Raw genomic sequence first — 24,515 nt, forward strand, 5'->3', positions numbered from 1 at the left:
TAAAACAATAGATTGATTTTTCTCGGGTTTCGAAATGTATATTCTGCGTAACAAAATATATCGAATCCATATCTTGGAGCTTGGTGCAAAGAACTAGTACATCTTTTGTGTTTCATTATATGTACACAAATTATGTACAGATTTACAAAACAGGCCTTGTAGTTTTCACAAGTGTGTTTGAAGAGAAAATATCTCAGCAAATTGTTTTATACGTACTTTTGAAAACATCAAAAATTCTCTACCAGCTTATCTTCTGAAAAAGACGGTATTTAAGGCCCATTAACCTAGTTATGTAAGAAATATAACGAAACATGTGCAATGCTATTTATATGAGTTCTTTCTTTATACCAATTCTAAAGTATGAAAAGCAAGTACAAACCTTGCAAACTGTTACAAAGTTCATATAATCTCATTGAATATACAATAAAATGTATGTCTTTTAAAATTAGTACAATAGTTTCATTTAATATATTCATTAGAAGATTATTTACACGAAAGATCTATCTGAAAACTATTTAGACTTGACCTATTATGCGAGCTATTTAACCATGTAATATGATGTTTTGCAAATACATATATGTACCTTCATCTATCGGCAGGAGATATACGAGAAAAATATCCCGGGGAGCATGCTTAAGCAAATTGATCTGAGTTTGGAACGGAACGGGTAAGTAAGTGTAATATGTGGTTTCTTTGGACGAGTGTTCTGATAATGGTTAATCAGCTTGTCATGAAAAAAAATCATTTGGATTTTCTCGGCCTTCGAGTATTTTGAAACATCCAACAGCTTTTAGGATTTAGCAGTTTTTAGCCAAGACGAATATCGGTGTCCAGGACCAACCCCACCATTTATAAGATTTGGTCCTGTCTGAGGTTTTACTATTCCGCAAACCGAAGAAGATCACCAAGGTTATATAATTGGAAATTGTGGAAAACATTTGAAAAAAAATTAGAACGAAAATTCGTAACATGCAGATAGAATCTTTCCAGTAGTCGATATGGGACTGGCAGGGACGGATGGAAAGCTGTGATTGAGTGAAGGGGAATTAGTTTGAAAAGGAAATCAAGTAGTTTGCAATTTCACTAGTTTCGCAAAGAAAAATATCGCCAGTGAAATCATTCCAGTTATTTTTGAGACGCCTAATATTCAATGATTTTGGAGTATTGAGGAATAATTACAAAACTATAGTATCACAAAACATATTCATGTAATTGAAATAATGAGTTGAGTTTATTTTGAGTTTAACGCTCCTTTTAGCAGCGAGGCTATATGAGATGCTCTCTACTAATTAATGTAAAATTCGAGTTCCTGGCGAGAATAATTGATAAAATGAAACTGTAAATAGAATTTAATATTATTGTTATTGATGGCGATTCTTCTTTATGTTTATATTTTCTTTATTTTCCTTTTGAAAAGCTATACAACTCACCAACTTCTATATTAAATTTTCGTCATATTACAAAGTAATGTTTCTAGGTACACTGCAACTGATATTTCGGATAGACAGCGACGAAAAAAAGGTAGAAATACGAAATGGAGCAAGCATTGCAAGTGGCAAAGGTCAGGGTAGGCCAATAGACGGGAAATAAAATTGTGACGATAATGAAGTAACGAATGTTTGTAGTACAATATTATATAAATTAGAAGTCGTGAAGAAGTTGGTTAGAAGTTGAATTTAATGTGGATAACCATAAAATGTTACTCTAATAATTAGCTTCTAACAATTAAAAATATATATTACAAGTTAATAACCTTCGTGTTTGAATAATTTTTGATTATAAATAAGACGTTATTAATAATCATGTTTGAACCAATTGGAAGTATTTACGGATTAACAGAAAATAAGTAAGATATAGATTTAAACATTTTATTGACTTGAATATTAGTATTAATAGACTTATACCATATTTACAGAGAGCTAATTCCATAACGAGAAATACCACTTTACTTTTCAGCAATATACCTTATAATTCCATTTGTGTCCAAAATTTAGTAATTAATATGTGTAACTCTCAAGCTAAATAAGCCAGTTAGAAAAGGAAAACGTGTTTCTGGTTTTATCTAACCTAACAATCTTCCCAAGTATGGCAGTAACAAAAATGTATACACACCTGTTAGGATTGAATTTTCCTGTTCCATTTCCTGTAAAAAGTAGTCCATCAAGTCTCGCAAGCTATCATTGTTGTAAGTTCGTTTGTGATTTTCAAACACATTCTGGAATAGGAAATTAATACAAACTTTATTTGCATTATACAGTTTCGTACAGTGTTTCATTATCAATAATAATAATAATAATAATAATAATAATAATAATAATAATAATAATAATAATAATAATAATAATAATAATACGTGTGCACTTCGTGAAGGAATTCCTTTTTTCATGGTGTGATATTTTCTTAATGATTATTGGAACCGGAAGTTGTAGTATTTTTACACCACTTTTAATTTTCGTAGAGATATTAGAATATTGTGTATAATTGGGAATCCTAATCAATTGCAGTAAACCGTTTTTCGCTATCTGGTACGTTTTACTCTATAACAATCAACGGTAAAACAAAGCATTTATCGTTTATGCTATACGGAGTGCGATATTGAAACTATTAATCGTAGTTGATACCCCATCCAACCACGAATAATAACATCATGGCATCCATAAATCTGTCCCGTAGTAGCTCAACAAGAACGATAAAATGAAAGCATTTGGACTGTTGGGTACCGAACGAAATGATGCCAGAAAACAAGGATTGTTATCTGCAAACGTGTAGTTCTCTCAGTAGAATAAGATACCGGGGAGCTTTCCTGTATCCAATAATCACTTTTGATTTTCTAGTGAATCAACTAGTGCACTAGTAAATGGCCAGGACTGTGGTCCATGTCCAGAATTGTTTGTAAATTCTTCACATTAACCACCCTTCACCCACCGAAGGTGTTTTCTGGTATGGCCGTCAATGATGGACGTGATTATTCGTATCTTTTTCCGTCGAAGAGAAACAATTATTGTGTAAACAATTAGATTGCAGAACTCCATGAAATGCACCACAAATGTGTCCACGGACATCCGGAAGTTATTAACAGGCATTATTTCCTTACTCAAATTGAGAAAACTGACTCAAAAATATGTCCATAATTTGGTACAGAATGTAAGAATCGTTTATTTTAGAAACCCGTTAAATGCACTTTTTGAAACAAGAGAAAACGAAATATACATTATATTTGTGATAATAACAAATTTAAGCGTTCCGCAAAATGGGGAGTATTATTAATTAATTTGCTAGATAATTGGATGTTACTTCCAAGTAGATTATATTAGTTATTCTGTAAGTAATAACAATTTATATGAAAAAAACAGTTAACGGGTTTCAGCAATAAAACTAAATCGGTTGAAATCGTGAAGTTTGCAAGCGTAATAATATTTGTTATTGTATTATGTTTTAAAAATAAAAAAAATACTAACTATTCATATGTATTTGAGTATCAAATGAACTGTCGTAATATGATTAGGAGACTATCATACCTGTACTAAAACGGTAATCACATTAGTCCTACAAAACATGCTTAATTCTGAACAAATAAGTTAGTCGACCTCACAACTGGATTCTGAGAAACTCCATAGATTTGTAGAAACTCATTTTTTCAAATTGCAGTAAGAACTCGGTTGATTCTTACTAGGAATAAGCACGAGAAAAGATTTGTGGCTGTCTCGTCTCGAAAATGTACTGTAAAATTGATGTCTGGACTCGAAAAATGTATATTTTTCTATTGGCAGAGCCGTGTCTCGGCTCGAATGTTGTCAGGAAAATCCTGTCTCGACTCGTCTCATGCGTATTCCTAATTATTACTTTGTACTGAAACTTGTGTTTCTTTTAAATAAATGTGACGTTTCACTGGCACCGGCATCACTTTTGTTTGTTTTCCCCCTGTGTTTGACTTTTTACTTCCCTACCTATGTTTTCAAATATGTATCTTGCATGTTTCTTGTATCTCATCCATAGAAATATTTCCCAAATCTTATATTTCATCGTTAATGTAAAAACTGTATTTACCTGAACAATGGCACAAAATGTCATCCGGAATAGATCTCCTTGCCATCATATTGTCTTTATAGTTTTCGTATTTTTCCCTCTTGACTCTTGCTTTTCGTATAACATTTTCTTGGTATTTGTCTTCGTTGGAGACACTACGTTTCCTTTTTGCTGGAAATTCACTGTCAGAACTATTACTAGGCATTGCAACCAAAGAACGGGAAAATCTATGCATCGGGTACTATAACAGCCAGTTATGTATTGCTAGAATTTGGTGCGCATATGCTCAACCGTTTTCGAAAATATAGCACATACGTACCCTGTATACGCTCGTTCTTTCGTAAATTCGAGCTGAGTATACGATGGGCTATAAGATTATTGAGTGGGTATACACCATATACTCCCGTATATGCCCCATTACATCCCTGATAACAACACTAATTGAAGCAGCACACAACACTTCACAATGATGACAGTTGGGAAAAACCCACAAAGGAAGTGCACTGAAACGAAACCACAACGAGTGTCGCTAGCAGTGCAGTGTTGTCAAGATAGGTGAACATTACATTTACTGCAGAAACAGGTTGTGTGATATCACTTCTGTACTAAACACAATAATAACCAATTTCCACACACACACACAATTTCCACAATAGAATAACCACACTTCGGTTTTAATAATAACCAATTTCACGCCATAGCAGGCGACTGATTTAATAAGTAAAGTGTGTGTTTAGAGTATCAGTAACTTATTCCGTACAAAAGTACAAAGAATGACGGATTTCTGAAATAAACTATTCAAATGTGGACTTAAATTTAGTTCATAAACACAACGAAGAATGTGTTGTTGTTTACGTTAGAAACTATTTAAATTAATTATCGTTACCTTGATATAATCACCGAAGAATTTCTTTATCTTAATTTGAGCGGTATAATTTGTATATCCTGGTAGAACATTTCGAAGCAATGGAAATGCATTTAGTATTAGTCCTGATTTCATTGTTACTGATTCACATTCTTCGAGTAGATGGATCATTTCTAGTAAATTGGGGTCACTGTAACTGAAAATATGACCAGCAATAAATCTCCACAGACAATTGATAACAGGTATATGGAATATATGATCCATTGCAACTCCTTTGGATCCAGATTCCATACTTCTCTGTTGCAACATTCTTATTAAACGTGATCCTTCATCAGCAACCATTGATTCCATGGTATCCTTTCCAAATCCAAGTGTTCGAAATATTTTAAAGACTAATCGCTTACGTTCCAGCCATATTTGTCCACTTCGAAACATAAAACCTGAAATAAATATACTATATTTTACAATGAAAAGCCATTTGTAGATTACCATAGCGATAAATTTAATTTTCTAAATGCTTTTCAATTAATGATATCGTAATGTGAAATTGTAACCCAAGAAGGTAATATAGGTTATAATCATTATACTTTCTTTTAATTTCTATGAACCGTTTAATCGTTACGATATTCGCATTTCAAGTAAAATTAATTAGTTTTTGTATAGTATTGAAAGTCAATAGTTATATAAAGTGTGTTAATAATTTAACTTTAAAGTGTGTTACATGCGATCACTCTTTATTTTATCATCCGAATCAACTTATGTGAATAACTACTGTTCATTACTTTAATATTCTGACTTTTGTGGTCTCCTGATGTTATGGTTTACGATGCACATTGAATTGTAATGCAGAGAAAATAGAGGATCAGGATTGTGAATGAGATATATATAGGCTCTAATGTATAGTTTTTCAAATTTAAAAACTATAATTTTTGTATTGTAATTTTGTTTTAAAAAACTGAAATACATGTGAAATTATAATGTATTAAAATAACTCATTTGCGGGTTGAATAGTAAATAAAGTTTTCTTGTGTAACATTAAGTCAGCTACCAAGTGATGTAATCATATGCGCGTCCTTGAGGCTGGCGTAAGCTTTGCTTTTGTCAGTTGCAAAGAAGAAATAGTGTGGTTAGTATTTTAGCGATCACGATTGATTTGACTATGACCGTAATTGCCTTTATATGTGACTCACAGTTGCTATTATATTAGCTCAGCATAGGTGTAGCACGGTCTCAGATTCCGGCTAGTATTCATTTGTTTATTTTTTTCGTAACAGTTGACGAGTGTAGAAATTCATAATACCTTTCTCTCTCGCAACGTGCTTTAATGTCATATGAGTTTGTGTCAGTGCGTTTCTGATTATCGTTGCGACTGAACGTCAGTATAAGGTCTCTGGTAGACTACATTACGTTTATTTGGTCATATTCCCAGTTGAAATATTCACAGGATCTGTGGAAGGAAAATTAATATATATATATATATATATATATATATATATATATATATATATATATATATATATATATATATATATATATATATATATATATAGATATATAGATATTTGCATATAATGTTCATAAGAATGTGTATCATTAGAGGAAGGTGAGAAAATAATGAAAACAATATTAGTTTCATTGGTATTATATTGTTTCGTGCCATCATGCAAAATCTGATGCTTACCGGTGAATGTTTCACTTACAGCTCAAAAAGTAGTTTTACGGTCCTTTATAGAAATGATTATATTTGTACATTGATCAAGGTGATAATAATTTAATATAACCTTATTTAGCTTTAATAATGAGAAGGAAATTCATAGCAGAACGAAATTTAAAAAAAGAACAGTCTCTGAGACCAGCCACACTAAATATGTTCCAGAAATACACCGCTATTACGAAAGGATAAGCGTCCGAGTTGTGCGTTTGACTTCACGATTTAATGCTTCAATTTTGTCTCTTTTTGCATCGAGTTGAATGAGAAAAACATCGGTATTTTTGAAACGAGAATTCTTCTCAGTGAAATCTACTATGGTTATTAAAATTTTCCAGTTTTGTCTTCTTTTGCTGTTTGGTTCGATTTCCGTACTTTTAAAGTAATTTCTGGTTTCTGTATTAAGCTGCAGTCCGTGAGGGAGTGGCGAGTGAGCATGCTAAACTGTTAAAATAATAAGAGCATTACTATTAGTGGAAATATTTAGACAACCCTTTTGCTATTTGAGTGTTTTCTTTAACTACGTTCTCCTGCAATATGACTAAGAATATTTTATTAGTTAAAATGTTTTTATTTTCATTTAATTCTATCAGAAAGTAACGAAGATTAATTTATAATTTATACAGATCGATATATAGCCCTGATAGGGTAGTTGGTAAGGCATCTACATACAAACTGAGCGGATCAGTTGGATCCCTGGTGCGCACAGGAAGTTTTCTTCTTACCCCGTTTTATTGCTGGTCTTACTTTGATGTGTGTGTAAATTAATTCTTTCGCTTCACTGTCCTTATTTGAGAATGGAAACTGATTACGCTGAACGTGAATATGCGTAAATCAAAGGAAGTAATAAATGTAAATAAGGTTCTTATTATTATATAAAACAAAGAAGTATTTATTCCGTATATTGGACAATACAATACAGTAACTAAACAACATGATAATCACTAACGCTTGCAGGATTGTTTCCAGTGGGCTGGTGGGGGTGAGAAAAAGTCCGATATGAAATTTTTCGATTTATTGCCCTACGGGGTGTATATTAAGTTAAAAGTCATATCATATATCCTTGATAGTGTATATATCTTACTTTTTAAAATCGCCGCTGTATCCTATTAGTTACAACATTCATCTCCTGACATGATGTTAAAAGAAGAGAAAGAAAGAGATATGATCAGTGTCGTAACTAATTTTACTGCGCGCTGGATCGATCGATCATCAATTTAATCATACCCGCCCCATGTCCCACTCATTTCAACTGCTGTGTTATATGTATGTTATATATATATATATAAAACAAAAGGGCGAGGACAGAAAAGCCCAAGTTAAAACAACCTAGCGTCAAATGAGAAAGGTCAAAAGGGGCCCCGCTACAATAGGGCTTGAGTCGAAACGGCTCCGTGTGGGAAGGGACCGGTGCAAAAAGATTCTCGTGACAAACGTGTCCGACTCAAAACGTCCCCACGACAAAAAGGCCCGAGGAAAACATGCCCCCGTTACAATGGGCCGAGTCAACAGAACCTGCGTCAGAAATGTCTGAGTCAAAACGGCCCCGTTCAAAAGGGCCCGAGTTAAAAACGGGCTCGAGTCAGAAAAGCCCGGGTCAAAAGGGTTAGCCAAGAAAAGTGCACTGTGTCAAAAGGGACCCGCCTCAAAAAGGTTCCAGGTCAAAAGGGCACCGGACGAAAAAGCACAATATCAAAAGGGCCCGGGTGAAAAGGGCTCCGCGTCATAAAAGCCCTGCTTCAAAAGGGCCCGGTAAATACGGTTCCACTGATAAAAGCCTGAGATCAATGGAAATCGGGCATACACAAAAGAAAAGTCGGCCCTTAGTAAGTTGAAACGTTTGTGTAAAAAAAGGAAAAATATCCGTGGTTCTCAGTAACAAATAGGAAATTTGAATAATGATGTTACTCTTCATTGGATGCTGATTGTTATGCAACAATCACCATCGTTCAAATCGTTCTCCATGAAAGTTTGTTTGCACTCCCGTCTTTCTGACTTTGCATTCTCGTGATATATCCCAATTAAACTTGATCTATTATTGACTTTCCCCTAAGTTCTAAAATTTCATTTCTGCCCTTGGATCAAAGTATAGTATGAAAAATATTATACGGAAAATATTAATTTTATTTTGCTGTGAGAAAACTCATGTGGATCTGTATACAGGGTCAGTCAAAATATTGGAACAAAAATAATAACGACATGCGTGGGCGGAGGACGAATAAACATTACAATTGATATTATTGCAAAAAAACTGCATTTATTTGGAGTATGATAACCATGGAAGCTTTCTTGAATTCCGCCATATTGCATATCACACAATATTGTTTTAAATGTAAAATATTATGATTTTACACTTCAAAATAGGGTTGAATATTCCCACAAAGAAGAATGTGAACTCATTTTTGACATCTTATGTTTCAGACAGTGTATGCTATGTTTTACATATTTATATAATAGAAAAATTATCGTGACCGGACAGTAACGCACTCACGAAGAAAAAGCAAATGTTAGAATTTGTTTTTGATGTAGAAACTGCGTTAAACGATTTAGTGTAAATTATTTCAGCCATCTTGAATTCCGCATGTTGTACACCACACAATAATTGTAAATAGGAAGAGATATGTGTGTCACATAAAATTGGTTCTAGAATCTTCCTGCAAAGGATAATTTAAATTAATTTTTGACAGACCATCATTCGTTTACGGATAGCATGTGCTAAGTTTGACTTTTTTCTATTAAAAAAATGTATCTGGACAGGCAAGTAATAAAGAGAGCCTTCGTTGTGCTCTTCTCGTTTTTGTTCTTATGCTTACATTTGTAAAATATGGTAGAGTGAGTTGCCACGTATATTAATAGTAAGTGTAATATGTTTTAACTTTTTAACTAGTAAGCATATTTACTATTGTTACTTTAAAGATATAAAGCTATAGGGTGCTCTTAATGTGCAATGTTACGAATATTCAGTAGAGATATAATGATCGTGTGTTTGCTATTAATTACTAGCTGTATTAACTTCGATGGAGAACAGATTCTTTCTGTTATCTGGTCTCTACATACAACTTGGATCACTTGTAGCTATATCAGGACGAATCTTCGCTACACTATGGACTAAACTTTGACAATACTTACTTAAAAAGCTATCCACAACGACCGAATGACTTGCAAGATTTTCCTATCTATCACCCCTGGGTTACCCTGTATAAGGGTGCATTATGGACAACGTGCGACATACTAAACCACACACCCTGAATGACTTATAGATAGTCTTGTGAAAGAAAGAAGCTTTCTTTGTGATATGCTACAGCATGCACTTTCCGTTTTTTACGACCAAGTGCCCTATTGTCAAACAATCGACAAATGCAGATAAATGTAAGTCAGTACAGTTTTTTTCTCTCTAAAATGCAGTACAGTTTTTCTCTATAATATGTATGGGGTAGGAAAAAGTATCGGGCCAATCCAGTAATAATGTGCGGTATGAAATTGAATGTTCCAAGTGGGTGTTGCCGCAAAAACTGCACTGAGTGGAGATGTGGACACTGTGGTAGCAAAGATTGATTCCGCCACTTTGGATATCATACAGCATTCTTTAAATGGAAAGGATATGTGACACATTAATATTGGCTAGGGTGTATCCTGAACCGAGAACCTGAACTCAGTTTTCAGCTATCGTTAATTCTTTACGGGCTAGAGTGTGCTACGATTTTCATTAATATTCAAATGCATCTGAAAGTTTACTATATTCCTGTGGGTAGCTGTATACTACGGTGGGCCGAAAAAAACTCATTTTTTTCTTTCGAAGTTGTAATAGCGCGGAAAAGTTGCGAATTATATAGACAAAGATAAATAAAAAATATCAAAATTGGTTGACATCTTCCAGTCGCGCATAGATCCTAATGTTTGACAAAATATTAAAAAAAATCATTTTGCGATTATTTTTTAAAATTCCCAGCGGGAGCACAGTGAACTCGGATCCCAAGTTAATCCGTAGCTACATATCTCATATAACTTTGCTATTGAAGGGATGCTAAACTCAAATCCGATCCAATAATAGAGAGATATAGAAGTAAGTAAGCGCTCTATGACTAAGTCACCGTGCCCCTACTTTGGAGGAAACACTATGATTCTGACAGACGTATCGGCTTAGTAAATATTGTGTTTGATAAACTGACATACAAGAAGTACACACGATCAGAATGTGGAATTAGAGTTTCGTTAAGTAACGGTAAGTAAGTTTTTCTGAGTTATTCTCAACTGGTCGCCTGTGTCTCTCAGGGATTGGGAGGGGCGGTAACTCAGTGGTAAAAAGCTTCCATCTCGTACTTGGGATCCCTGGTCCACTCCCCAGACAAGTAATTTTGTGTTGGACGTCATCATATTGTGTGTGTGTTTTTTTTTCGGAATACTTCAAATTTCCTCCCACATTCTCATTCTACCATATCGTCATTCACTTGCTTTAATGATTGTCTCCCTTAGCCTAAAGAACATAATTGTGGATCATTAAATTGAAATATTTAATTACATATTTCATGGGTTGCCTACAGTTTGTCGATGGGCACCATTAAGATTTTAATACATTGCTATATTTTTCTATTATTTGTAAGGAAGGAGTCTGTGGGGCTCATAATTTTCGAAAGGCTGAGAATTAGATTTGTAGCCTGATTGTAAGAAAGGCTAAAGGTACAGACTAAATTTAATTGGTAAGTCTTTTATCATTATTAGTCTTTGTAAATTTCTTTTGATGGAGGAACGAGGAAAATAGTTCTAAAATGACTGAGTAAAGAGGCTCATTGCATGGTAAAAAAAAACATAGTGGCAGGATAGTACAAGTTACTTCATTTCATATTAGATAAGATCTATATATTAATATGTGAGGATATGTATTTGTACACATTCTATATTAGCATATTTCACACTACAATTTAGCAGGCATTTCTGTCATTTATTCAATACCTACGCAGTCAACAAAAAATAGTGAACTAAATTTCATCGATTGCTTCTGGGTCTGTAACTATTTCTTAATCTAGAAAATATTCAGTGAAGAGTATTTTAAATTCGGATAAATCGATACAGGAACTAACTTCAGTATTCTTAACTGTGACGACGCCAGTTTTAATTAATTAGGTGGGAGTAAGCGGAAGGGCAGGAAAAGGCAGGAGACTGCAAAATTTTGTATACGAAAAGTGTAATTTTATATTACTTCACCTATATCGTAATACAATTTGTCTGCAGCAGGCAGGCGTCATCACATGAAGCGGACATTCGTCCTGTTATTCCTGTCTGGTGTTGTCACTGATTCGTAACTTTTACTCAATTCGGGGTATTAAAAACCCGTGTGAGGGCATGAAAAGTGGAAGGGCATCGCGAACGAAACATGTGTATAAAATTTCTACTAGGAAAACTAATAAGAGTAAGACGGAAAAGGAGAACAGGCTAACATACTGCTTGTAATAAACTTAGAATTCGTATGATAGTAGTGAATTAGTTCAGGAATGTAAACACATAAGGGATACTTTCTAAAATTAAAAAAATAAAAGAAAAAGAGGAAAGGAAGAAAGATGAGAGAGTGATTAAAGTAAAGGATTGGTTATAAAATACAAAGCATTCTTAATAATTACACTTACAAAAGCTGTGCTCCCTTGCAAAACACATATATCAGTATTTTCCAAAAATGATAAGTTATACACTTATAAAATATGTCTATGGGAAGAGTAGTTTCCCCTCGGAAAATTTATTCTGCTCTGAGGCAAATTAGATTAATCAAACATGTGCATCTCTTCTTTTCAGGAATTCTAACAGCATTCTTCTGACTTGGACAATGTAGCAAGAATTATGTTCGTTGACTTAATGCACTTGATTCTTGTCAGTTTTCCTCAGCCAACTTTTCATACAATATCCCAGGAATTTTTCAGTTTCTTTGGGGCATTGCGCCTCTTCTCCACCACACCAAACCGCACATTAATGGAATCTAAGATTAAAAACTTTTCCTTTTGCTACACTTCGATCCTACATTTTGTTCTCGAGTTATGACTGTTTCTGCATTTTCTGGCAGATTTTTGGTTGGTCATGGCGCCGAAAGGAAGAATGTGTGCACCCAGGTTGGCCTCTACTTTTTGTCTTATCTGAATGTCAGAAATTAGCTCAGAAACATTGCCGATGTTGTTTTGAAACATCCTGTGTACTTTAATGAATTGTGGTGGAGATATATGAAAGTAGCCGATACTCTTACCGTAATTGTTCTAAACATGGCTGTGATTTCCTTTCAGAGTATAAATGGTTGGAAGTTAAAATAATAGAAAACGGAATTTCCAATATTGATTGAAATATACCGAAAGTAGGTTATTGATTTTTTTATGTACGAAAGATTTATACATAGAGTATTTCTTCTCTGAAATGTGCGTATGATTTGGCAGTTTCTTAGTGTTGGTGCTTAAAATCCTAGTACAAGAATTCCCTCGTTAGTGCAGATATTGTCTCCGTGCATCTTAGCACCAATTTAGGCAAGATGGGAATTCACCTTTCGCCTAAAATGGCTGATAGTCTTATTTTGGAGACATCAGTGACTGACAAACCGTTAGGTGAGATAGAAGGATACCCGTCGGAGACATTACTCGCTTATCACTCCCTCAACTCGTCACTGTTTTGCAGGGGCGTAATCAAGAATTTATTTGAGGGTTGGAAAGTTTTTATTGGTAAATTTTTCAGATGGTAATTTATACGTATGCTAAATTCTTTTGAAATTCCTGCAGACGTCCATGTTGCATGGTACGTTCAACTGTACGTTTCTTTCTGAGTCAGAACTTTCTAAATATGTGTACATATCTCCACCGGAAAGCAGAAAGGTGCTAAGCGCCAAACTGCAAATTTCTCAGGAGAGCATAAAAACGAATGAAATACTAATTAATTCCGATTCTTTCAATCTTCTATAGAATTCAGTTTTCACTGCAGACCTTTCATACTATATCCTGCCACTTGTCTCCTTTCTGCCAACATTAAATATGAAATGGGAAGTCAGGATATGCATTTAGCTGGAAATCAACGGGAATGGCGCTTAGCATCTTTCTGCTTTTCGGGAGCAATATATTACAGTAACAAAGGAACTTTGTATTACCGTCCGACTATCGTTATTGTGAAATATTTCATCATGACGTGGGAAATGATTTACATTAAGGTTGTAATATCTAATATTAAAGTTGAAACATCCCAAGTAAAGCAAAATCATGTAATAGCAAATATATTTGAAAATAATTTCAGTTTAAACTAGCTGTGGGTACATGCATTTCAAAATTGAACTTCTGGAATATATGAACGTAGCTAAAGGATAAATCAATAAAAACGGTCGGGATTTGAACCTAGGCTATACAAGTAGGAGACCTTACACTAACCGTTCATCTACTACATTTTATTTACTAAAATATTTTCAATGCAGCAAATGGGCCATTTCATGCTGAAACATTAACAACATAAGAACGAACTTATCAAGAAAATTGGTCTAACCTGACGGTGTATGTATTAAAGGTATTGCGGCATTCGTCTAGTGGTACTGCAAACTCGCTAGTCAGGATGCCTCGTATCGTAAATGCCTTGAGCCTTCGTTCGCTCAGTAAATGTCATCAACTTACTTCTCCGTAATTATTTTTGTAAATCTTTATTATTTTCATGAAGCAAAGAGTGCATCTTCTATTTGGGTTGAGAACTAATAGTTTACGTTCATCATTTCTGGCTATTTTCTACGTGTAAGTTACAGAGACTATTCTGAATAAAAGTTTTATTTTAGGAATTTTCCATTAAAGTTTAGCCATATATATTATAAACTATATTTATAAACTATAAACTATATTTAATTAGATTTTCGATTTTTTTATATGTTTTCCCTACCGGTTATGACAATGGTTAGAAATGAAGTCTCCTCTTCTTATACAATTATTGATAATTGTAAAGATTTTTAAAGTCAAAGTTCTGAATTGTGGGAATTATTTAAATTAATTAGAATGAAGAATACTAAGGAACGTGATTAGAAGGAAACGTTATTAAATAACGAATTGACAAAATCAAGCTTTTCAAAAACATAAAAATGTTACGATAAGGTAAGGGATTTGAAATGATGATCATGGAAAAACCAAAAATAGCTACCGATTACACACTAACCAATTACTCTAGGCAGATAAGGTTCATTAACTTGGTAGACACATATACCGAAACCACTAACAGAAAATGCCTGATCGCATTACGCCTGACCAACTCAGCTATCAAGAAACTATGAACTCTACATTAACATCGGTCGTCGTTTTGAGCATTTTATATGTTACTCCCTCCCACTCTCTCAAGATGTACAAGGATGTATTACCTCTTACCCGATTATGCAAACAACGTTTTAGGAAACACAGCCAGGGTCAGGGAGGGAGTGAAACGGAACGCAAAAATTCGCTGTATAGCTGTAAATACTTAGAAGTATGAGACCCATTGCCCTCTTGATCCAAGGGGTACAGTCAAGGAGATAACTTTAGTTGCGGCATACCTATCAAGGTCAGTTCCTGCAGTTGAACGTGCCGTTGACGGGAGGAAACACAGCAGCATAGAACTAGTCCCTTCTGTTTACGTTTCACGAATATTTATCATCTTCATACATACATGTCACGTACTGCGTAGATATAAATGACATGCTGTGTCAAGTATAGATTCCCTAAAAAGATATGAGTACTCAGAAGGAAAAAACATTACTATTTTTTCTCATCTTTCTATTAGTCAGCGTAAAGATGTATGATTGTTTCTGATCCTTCTTGTAGTTTGCTCAGGATTCACTTCTTTCTACTTGTCCTTTTAGCTATGAATACCATCAGAGGAAGTCTTATAATAGTAGCGTATTATCCGTAGAAAATACGAAATAATAAATAATGTAGACTCCGATGCCTTGAAACGGACGAAGAATGTACTTTGTAGGAAGATTCTTGCATCAATGTATGTGACACACATACCTTTTTCTATTTAAAAATATTGTGTGCTATACAATATTTGGAATTGAACATTTGTTTTCCTCTGTCTATGCGTCCCAGTGTTTCTGCCCTGTCATGATACATTATTTCAATTATATATATATATATATATATATATATATATATATATATATATATATATATATATATATATAACATAGCACACACTGTCTCAAACAGATGATGTGTCAAAAATGAGTACATATTCTCTTTCTAGGAATATTCAAGTGTACGTTAAAGTGTAAAATCATAACCTTTTATATTTAAAACAATATTGTGTGATATTGCAATATGGCGGAATTCAAGATGGCTTCAATGGTGGCTACACTCCAAATCAATGAAGGTTTTGCAATAATACCAATTGTAACACGTTCGTTCTCCTTTCACGCATGCTGATATTATTGTTCTGTCTCAATATTTTTGATTGACCCTGTATGCAGATCCACATGCGTCTTCTCACAGCAAAATTAAACTAATCTTTTCCCTAGAATATTTACCATAATATACTCTGATCCAGGGCTAGAAATAGAATTTTAGAACTAGGGGGAAACTCAACAATAGATAAAGATTGATTGGACTATATCACGAGAATAAAATCTCAGAAAGACAGGAGTGCAAGCAATGTTTCATGGAGAACGACTTAAGCGATAGTGATTGTTACAGTACAATCAACAACCGAACAAAATTAATATCACCATTCACATTTTCTATTTGTAGCTAATAACCACGTATATTTTTCATTCCTTTCCACAAAAGCTTCAACTTACTAAGGAGACACTATTCCCTTGTGCATGAATGATTTCCACTCTTGCTTTGACCTCAAGCATTTTACCCGTTGAATTGTAATTACCGGGCTCTTTTGACGCGGGGCCCTTTGACGCGGGGCTCTTTTGACTCGGGCCTTTTTCTCGTGGGGCCGTTTCGACCCGGGCCCTTCTGACGTGACCGTTTTAACCCGTGCCGTATTGGGATGGGGCCCTTTGGCCCGGGACGCACTGCACCTTTGACTCGGATCCTTTTTCTTGGGGACCTTTTGATCCAGGCATTTTGACGAGGTGCTGTTTTGGCTCAGCCCTATTGTAGCGGGGTCCTTTTGATTCGTGCCCTTTCGTCGCTGATCCCTTTCGACCTGGGCCTTTTGACGCGGTGATGTTTTGATTCAGCACCTTTTGAAGCAGGGGTCTCTTTTGACCCAAGCTCGTTTGACACAGGGCTCTTTTGTCTCGGGCGTTTTGTCACAGAGGTTTTTTGACTCTGGCCCATTTGTAGCGGAGATTTTTTACCTAGGCTCTTTTGACGCTTAGTGGTTTTGACTCGTTCCCTCTTCCCGCGAAGACCGTTCCATCGGGGCCCTTTTGACTCGGACCACTTTGTCGAGGACCCTTTATACCGGGGCCGCTTTGACAAGGTCCTTCTGACATGCAATCAAACATACAAACACACACACACACACACACATATATATATATATATATATATATATATATATATATATATATATATATATATATATATATATATATATATATACTGTATAATAAGAACCTTATTTACATTTATTACGGCCCTTGCTTTACGACTACAAAACATATTCACGTTCAGCTTAATCAGTTTCCATTCTAAACTAAGGTTAGTGAGGCGAATGAAAGAATTCATGCACACTTTAGGACTTAAAAAAGTTTCTCGAGAAATTTTTGTACTAAATTCCTCAAGAGTGAAAAGCGCTAGTAGCAGTTATTAGCTCAGTTGTTTAATATAGTCTCTTATTCAATCACATACATTTTACAGGTGCTGTATCTCTTTCCTTCTCGTCTCTCTACATCATGTCTGGAGATTAATGTTTTGACAAATGGGCTACAGAGGCAATTACAGAAAGTAAGACGATCTATGCTAACAGTAATAGATGATGTATTGTTTAATTTAACATATAAGGCAATAAATTGAAAAACTGAGAATACGAATCTTTACAGAGACTGCAGTGCACTGATGCTTCAAACCTGTGCCTTTACTCCCTATACCTACGTTATTTCCCTAGTCAAAATAAAAACGCTTGAAACTTAACCACAACTTCTTATCCAACCATCCCTTCCTTGTAGTACTACGCGTTCACATACGCGTCACGGCGATGAAAAGGCACTTTTGTCGATGGGGATACAAGTTAATTTACCACAATTATAGGTGTAGAAGCACGAGTTATTCTAAACATATGATTAGTAAAAAAAAATACTTACCTCCATTGTCTTGATAGACATACTTATAGATTGGGAGCATGTCCTTTCCTTCTGCTTTTCTATTTGTAAGAATATCACGAATGAATTCCCTTTTGGAGACAATTATTTGAATGAAACCAAATTGATTCAACGTGACTTCTGAACCATGTTTCTCGCACACATAATTCATCACTCTTCTCCAGGAACGAAATTGTATCCAAAGGTAAGAAAAGTAGATAAAATTTCCCAGAAATGGAAGTGACATTGGTTCTAAAAGTTAAAAATATATGAAATTTTAATAAATTTCTTCACTATTAAGTCACACAAATTAATATGAAAATTATTAAATTTTGCACAGTAACGATTATTATTATTATTATTATTATTATTATTATTATTATTATTATTATTATTATTATTATTAGGATTATCATAATAAGTTGATATTATTTACAGCATGAATGACTGTTAATAAATGAATTATGCATGACAGATCAATAAATGAAACTAAAGTAGTTCCTAAGGACTTCAAACGCTATGGCTGGATACAGAAGGCTTTTCCATCCTTGTGGTAGCAATTTGCAGTGGCCACCAGAGGTGCTAGTTTCGCTTCAGCAACGTTACGCACGCAGTACGGAGTAGCCAGACACTTGTGTATAAGTCGTGTAGAGGAGAGACGTGTGTGAGCAGAATGCAGCCGAAAATCGAAAAAAAATGAAATGAAATCTTTAAGTTTTACGTCCCACGGTTATGCCGGTTAGGCTAAAGGAGACGGTGATAATGAGAGATGAGTGAAATGGTGGAATGAAGAAAGTGGGAGGAAACGGGAGAACCCCGAGAAAACCCACGAGCACGGTGTTTGTCCACCACAAAGTTCACTTGGCGGGGGCTGGGATCGAACCCGGGACCCCAAGCACCAGCGGTGAACGCTCTACCACTGAGCCAACGCGCCCCCGCAGCCGAAAATCGACTCTTTTTGGGAAGGCTACATCGTAGCACTTTCTGATATAAGCTACAGCTATAGCCGAATAAGAACACAGTGCAAGAATAAAGATTTCATAGTGTCTGAAAAGGGAATTAATGTAGGCATCCATCACAATGCAAACCCAGAGCAAACCATTGCCATACGTCGTCAAAAGGGCCAAAAGAAGCAACCGGCTCCACAACGCAGTCAAGACGTCATTGCCAAGGTCCGCCGGTTTGTGACCCAGGAGAACCCACCTACCTAACATGACATAGCGAGGCGTCTTGGACGGTAAACTGCAACTGTACAACGAATCATACGCGACAATTTGGGACTCAGAAGTGCACACAAGCGGTGGGTCCATGTTCTGAAACCAACGCACATCGCAGAACGGCGGGTGGCATGCAAAAGGCTGTATGAAGGTTACCTGGCAGGCGAGAAATGGCGTTATGTGAACACCTTAGATGAAGCATGGGTCTATTTGACAGGATCCTAGCAAATGCGTGTAATTTGCTTCCGCCACTGTGATGGAACTGATCATGCAAAGTGGGTTCGCTCCTGCAAGGAAAGATTTTCAAAGGGATTTACGGTAGTGACGGGTACAAAAGTAAAGCTACCGATACATCGGGTGTCATCAAATGTCAAGGTGAATGCAGCATATTATATCGGGGATTTACTGTAAAACATCTATCTCCAACATACCCCGACTTTGTATGGCAGTGACACTGACAAAGTGTTCATCCACCAGGACAAGGCCAGCAGCCACACTGGCAAACGAACGGTGGCCTACATGACACGTATGGAACAGGAGACATATGTAAAGGCTATCCCATTTCGAGACATTCCCGTCAAGTCACCAGATGCATCCCCTATGGACTTCTGTGCTTTTGGCCTCCTCAAACGGAACATCAATGAGTCGTTCGACCACACTAGGTGGCTTTGGAAAGTGGTAAGGAGGAGTTTGCGAAATTGGATCAGGTAGTGCTCAATAGAAGTCTTCTTCAGTGGAAACTACGATGTCGTGCATTAGTTCACCAACGGGGCTCTCACATCGAACATGATCGCTAGTAAACGGGGTTTTACGACTTGTGACATGGGTCTGTACTTCTCTACCATTAGGCTGAAACAGTTTTCTGTACATAGCTTAAACTTTGTTGGTCTTTACTCTCAACATTTCAATTTGGATCTAGTAGACTGTTAGACTAGTGATGGCAACAGTTTAATTCAAGTTCATCTTCCTGCAGGAAAAGCATTAAACAACGTTGACATTGAAAAATTTCCAGAAGTTCCAGAATCTTATTGGAAGAAATCCCAGATTCGCTCCGTTTCCTGTTCTGCGTAGTGTTGAATGGTTGCATGGGTTAATGGAGACGTACGAAGTTAGAGGTGAAGTGTCATCGCTGATATTACTGTGTTTAGAAGAAATGTTAGGCAATTTAAATGAATTCGTAATCACTTTGAATATTCCTTGTTCTGGTGTCAAATTTTTAGAACCTTATTTCTTTTTGCAACTTTTTCGAGTTAGAGAACCCCAATAGGCAGTTTGTCTGGTCAATTTTAGTTCCGGGGAAAGCTCGTTTTATGTGTTCAATATTTCAATGTGGATTTTTTTCTTAAATCGTGTGCGCATTTGTGTAGTTTCTTTTTACTTCTACGAACTTATTAATAGCTTATTCATAAGCTCAAAGTGGCTCATTTCATCTTAGCTTATGTGTTAGTAAAGTTCAGTCCAAGGCCAAATTACGATAGACACAGAGACGAGAGGACCTTTGTATTGATAAATCAAGGTAAAACTAAGAAGATTGATTTAAGAGTTGGAACTATTCGGTAACTTATATTCAATTTTGAGATAATAACTAGTGGATGTGTTTGACTAATGGTGGTGATAGTGCGGTTCTAGTAAAGAACTATATTTAATAGTTTAATTAGAATCCGAATAATAATGTTCTAATGAACTATAATGATAAGCTTAATCCTTATTCAGTTACACTACAGGGTATCAGGTTTCAGATGTTAGTTCTAGTCGACTAGATTATACATTTATGAGATATCTAATTTAATTTAGATTTAAGAATGGTAAAAGAAAGTCTAGATTCATGCTTTACAGTAATAGCTTATAGATATATGCTGTAGTCACAAAGAGCCTAGGAGTATGAGCGTTTTAATAATTGCGGTTTATAAAATAATTTAATAGAGTCTAATTTGTTTATGCACTAATCATGTGTAAAATCATTCGTTACTTTTATAGAGTCTGCATTTATACAGAAAACTAATGGAGTTTAGGTTTACGCCATATTTAATTTACAATAGCGGATTCATTGCAAATGTTGGAAGAGATCTTTCAAGTCCGTTCCTCTGAAGGCTTTCTCGAAATTATTACATAATACACTTTCAAATCTCAAAATTAAAATATATATTCAATTTATCCAAAATTACTTCAACCGTGTTCCAAAGTACGCAATAGTAAATATTCTTTAAGGAAAATAGGGATAGTACGAAACAGGCTACCGTTGACAACCAGTATTGAAACTAATGAACGCTAAGCATAGTAATACGGATCACGAGCTACAAGTTTCAATTTTATCGCGTAGATATTAACTGATTGTGGATGTATGCTGTCATATTAAGAGCGATGTACAAAATCTGCTACATTTTGTTCCAATAAGAGGAAATGAAATATGAGTAAAACCCGTTAAAATCATCATGACCAGGAAGGTGATAACGAATTTACTACATTAACAAACTCGATAAATGTAAGGTAAACACTCTAGCTGTGTAGTATAAAAAAACATAATATTAAAAAATGCTTGCAGGTATGAGGTATAGGATTATCATCGTAAAACTGTCATTACTTGATCATATTTTAAATGATTGGATTTACTAGTACATTCTGTAAAATATTAGCCATAATTTTATATTGCAAAAGAATAAATGTATATAATCATGCCTTTTGTTCTGTAAGGCTACGAAACATGATCAGTCTGAAGGAGGAACGCAGACTGGAAGTATTTAATAAGAAAATCCTGAGGGGGATATTCTTGGAATGAAAATGGGGGAATGGGGTAGGCTTCAAAATTAGGAGCCAAATAATTTAGACTGTTTACAAAACATTGATGGAGTAATCAAAGCTTTAAGAGTCACAAAGAACAGATCATGCAGCGTGAACGGAAGACAGTAGAACACTAGAAATCCAATCAAAAAATGATCATGAAGAAGATCTATGCACAGATGGATCTCTTGGAAATAGAAATACAAAGTAGAAACTGGATCCAATTGAAAAAGGACATAAGCCCATGAAGTGGGTTTTTAATTGCGGCATTCAACCAGAGCGTTGCATAGGCCATAGAGTTAAAATATGCGTGCAACTGTTCGGATTATGTTTTTTTTTTTAAAAAAAAAGATAAGGTAATATTAATGGACATTACCGTAATTATATTATTGCCTGATGTTTCCTTTCAAATAGGTCTGTATAGCATCATCAAAATTACTATTGTTTACACATCTAGTACAGGAACAGGACAGATATACTTTATCTAATAGCACACCTTGACACAACGCTCTGTTGGAAAGCCAGAATGACATTTGTCATTTTATAGTACCAATAGTGTGTCCACTGCAATGCGTTCAAAGGAGCAGGAGTTGTACGGCAGGATATTACATACCAACGATTACACTTTCATCGAGATGGAACGTCCATTGGGTGAGGAGCCTACTCAGTTTCTTGCACGAAGTAATATCACAAGATGAAAGTATAAAAAAAACTCATATATATATTAGTATATTCAAGCGAATTAAAAACTTGTGAAAAACATCGTTATGTCTCGTCACATGTGATATGTGGCCATAACAATAATAAATTAATAAACTCAATATGCAGAAGTGTGGCATACACATTGACAATTGGTTAATGAAACACTAAATGAGGTAGAAAACACATAATAACATACGTATTTTCTGCAGACCTAAGACGTACCTTGCAGCGGTATTCAGTAGGTTATTTCGACAGGAACGCAGAAAAAAGAATATGGACTTGTCTGTGTAAATACTTGATTAAAGCACGTATTGCTTCTTTGTGGCTTTCGTTGATTCTGAAAAGAAATCCCTCTATCTCACGATCGTCTAACAGTCTCCATCGAACATAGTGAGATAAAGTAGTTTGAAATTTATTTATTACAATTTGCTAGCAGACAAGATTCGTGTCTCATAGATTACTAAGAGTGGACAAGCGAGGTCACATTAACGCATCCGTCACCTATATGATTCTGTGTGAGATATAGAGGGATTTTATTGCAATAATTGGTAACTTCAATTAGCATTAACTTATCAAAGTTAGAAGTGTTGTAACCAGGAGCAAAGTAAGAGTGAACGGTTGGGGATATCGTCCTCCAACTTCCAGAAAATATTTGTGGCGTCCACTCACTTTTTGAAGAAAAAAATGCAATGACCAAAGACGATAGGCGGCGGCGCAACGTCATGCTCTCCCCTACATTTTCAGATTCACTTTCACCCCTCGTAGTATTTATTTCTGCGTAGTCATTCAGGAAATCTGTTTTACACATTTCTTTCTTTCACGCGCCTTCCCTGGTACCACGTTTTCCACAAACAGCAATGTATACATACAGTATATTGTATAAGTTTTTTTCTTACCTGGAGGTAGTCGCTTGTTCTGCATTCTTTTCATTAAAGTATACACAACAGTTAGGAGAAGAGCCATATACCACAGCCACATTGTTTCCACCTATAATAGTAATAGTAGTTTTTTAACTATATGATCCAATGAGTAATAAGATTTAATAGCCCATATTTACACTTACAATTTAATAATACATATTATATTGTGAGTATTTTGTTACCTCTTTTTGATTGCATTACATTTCTTTTAATAAATAAAATTAAATATTTTTCATTATTTTCATATATGCTGTTATTCTATAATTATGAAATATTATATTCGAATAGTGAGATACATAACTACGAGAAAAGTAAGTTCCATTGTGTATTGTAACATGGTGAGTGTTTAGCGGTAAATTTTGATGGACTCCGTTTCTCAACTAGTGGACAGAGACACTCTATCTGCTATATCAATATTATGAACCTAATTCTTAGCTAAGAAGACATGTTTGTTTTCACACTGCTTCTGACGGTATTGTAGCTACTGTGAGAACCCGCTATCCACGAGATCTCGATTCCAATTCTCGGTTTAGGAGCAATGTGTATTAAGGTAGTTCAAATTGCACCGTAAGCTATAGTTCCACGTATGTGACGAAACAGAACGATTTTCAAAAATAGCAATAACTAATCGTGTAAACATCCTCAATAGCATTGCATTTTATTATGCATATTTCTCCTTCATAAATTACTTACTTGTAGTATTACTTTATTATGTGTGTAAAACGCAAATTTATTGTTTACTCAACGGAATTAAAAAGGAAAAACTGTGATTTCGGAGTCAATCTCTTTTTTTCTAAAGAAATGCAAGGCTTCGTTTTGTGGAAAAAATGAGCTCAAACAAACTGTTATCCGAGGCAGTCTTCCATACCAAATTTCGTATAAGTTTTTAAAACAACGCAACGTAAAGCAAGCAAAAATCAATTGTAATTGAAGACCTGAGTTGCATAATATCCCAAGTCTACTCTTTTACTTCGTATTTTGCGTCTTTTGTTTTTTATGTTAGCATCTATGTTTTAAGGGCTATTCACTTGCATAATACGTAAATCGAAATCAAAACTTTTTTAAAAAAGTAATCAAAATA

The 24,515-nt window shown here is 35.1% G+C and overlaps 1 protein-coding gene across 1 annotated transcript in view; it reads right to left on the minus strand.

The window, feature by feature from the left end:
- The window catches only part of LOC145692175 (methyl farnesoate epoxidase-like), a 52,873-nt gene extending 29,381 nt beyond the window's left edge, over nt 1–23,492 (minus strand). Inside the window, exons 1-3 of the mRNA XM_081767473.1 lie at nt 23,411–23,492; nt 4,913–5,331; nt 2,113–2,215 (exon numbers count right to left, since the gene is read on the minus strand). Coding sequence (XP_081623599.1) covers nt 2,113–2,215; nt 4,913–5,331; nt 23,411–23,492 — 604 coding nt within the window. The remainder of the gene's footprint in view (nt 1–2,112; nt 2,216–4,912; nt 5,332–23,410) is intronic.
- Between the last annotated feature and the right edge of the window lie 1,023 nt (nt 23,493–24,515).

Source organism: Thermobia domestica, chromosome 8 (genome assembly GCF_964235325.1).
Source record: "Thermobia domestica chromosome 8, izTheDome1.hap1.1, whole genome shotgun sequence".
Classification (NCBI taxonomy): domain Eukaryota; kingdom Metazoa; phylum Arthropoda; class Insecta; order Zygentoma; family Lepismatidae; genus Thermobia; species Thermobia domestica.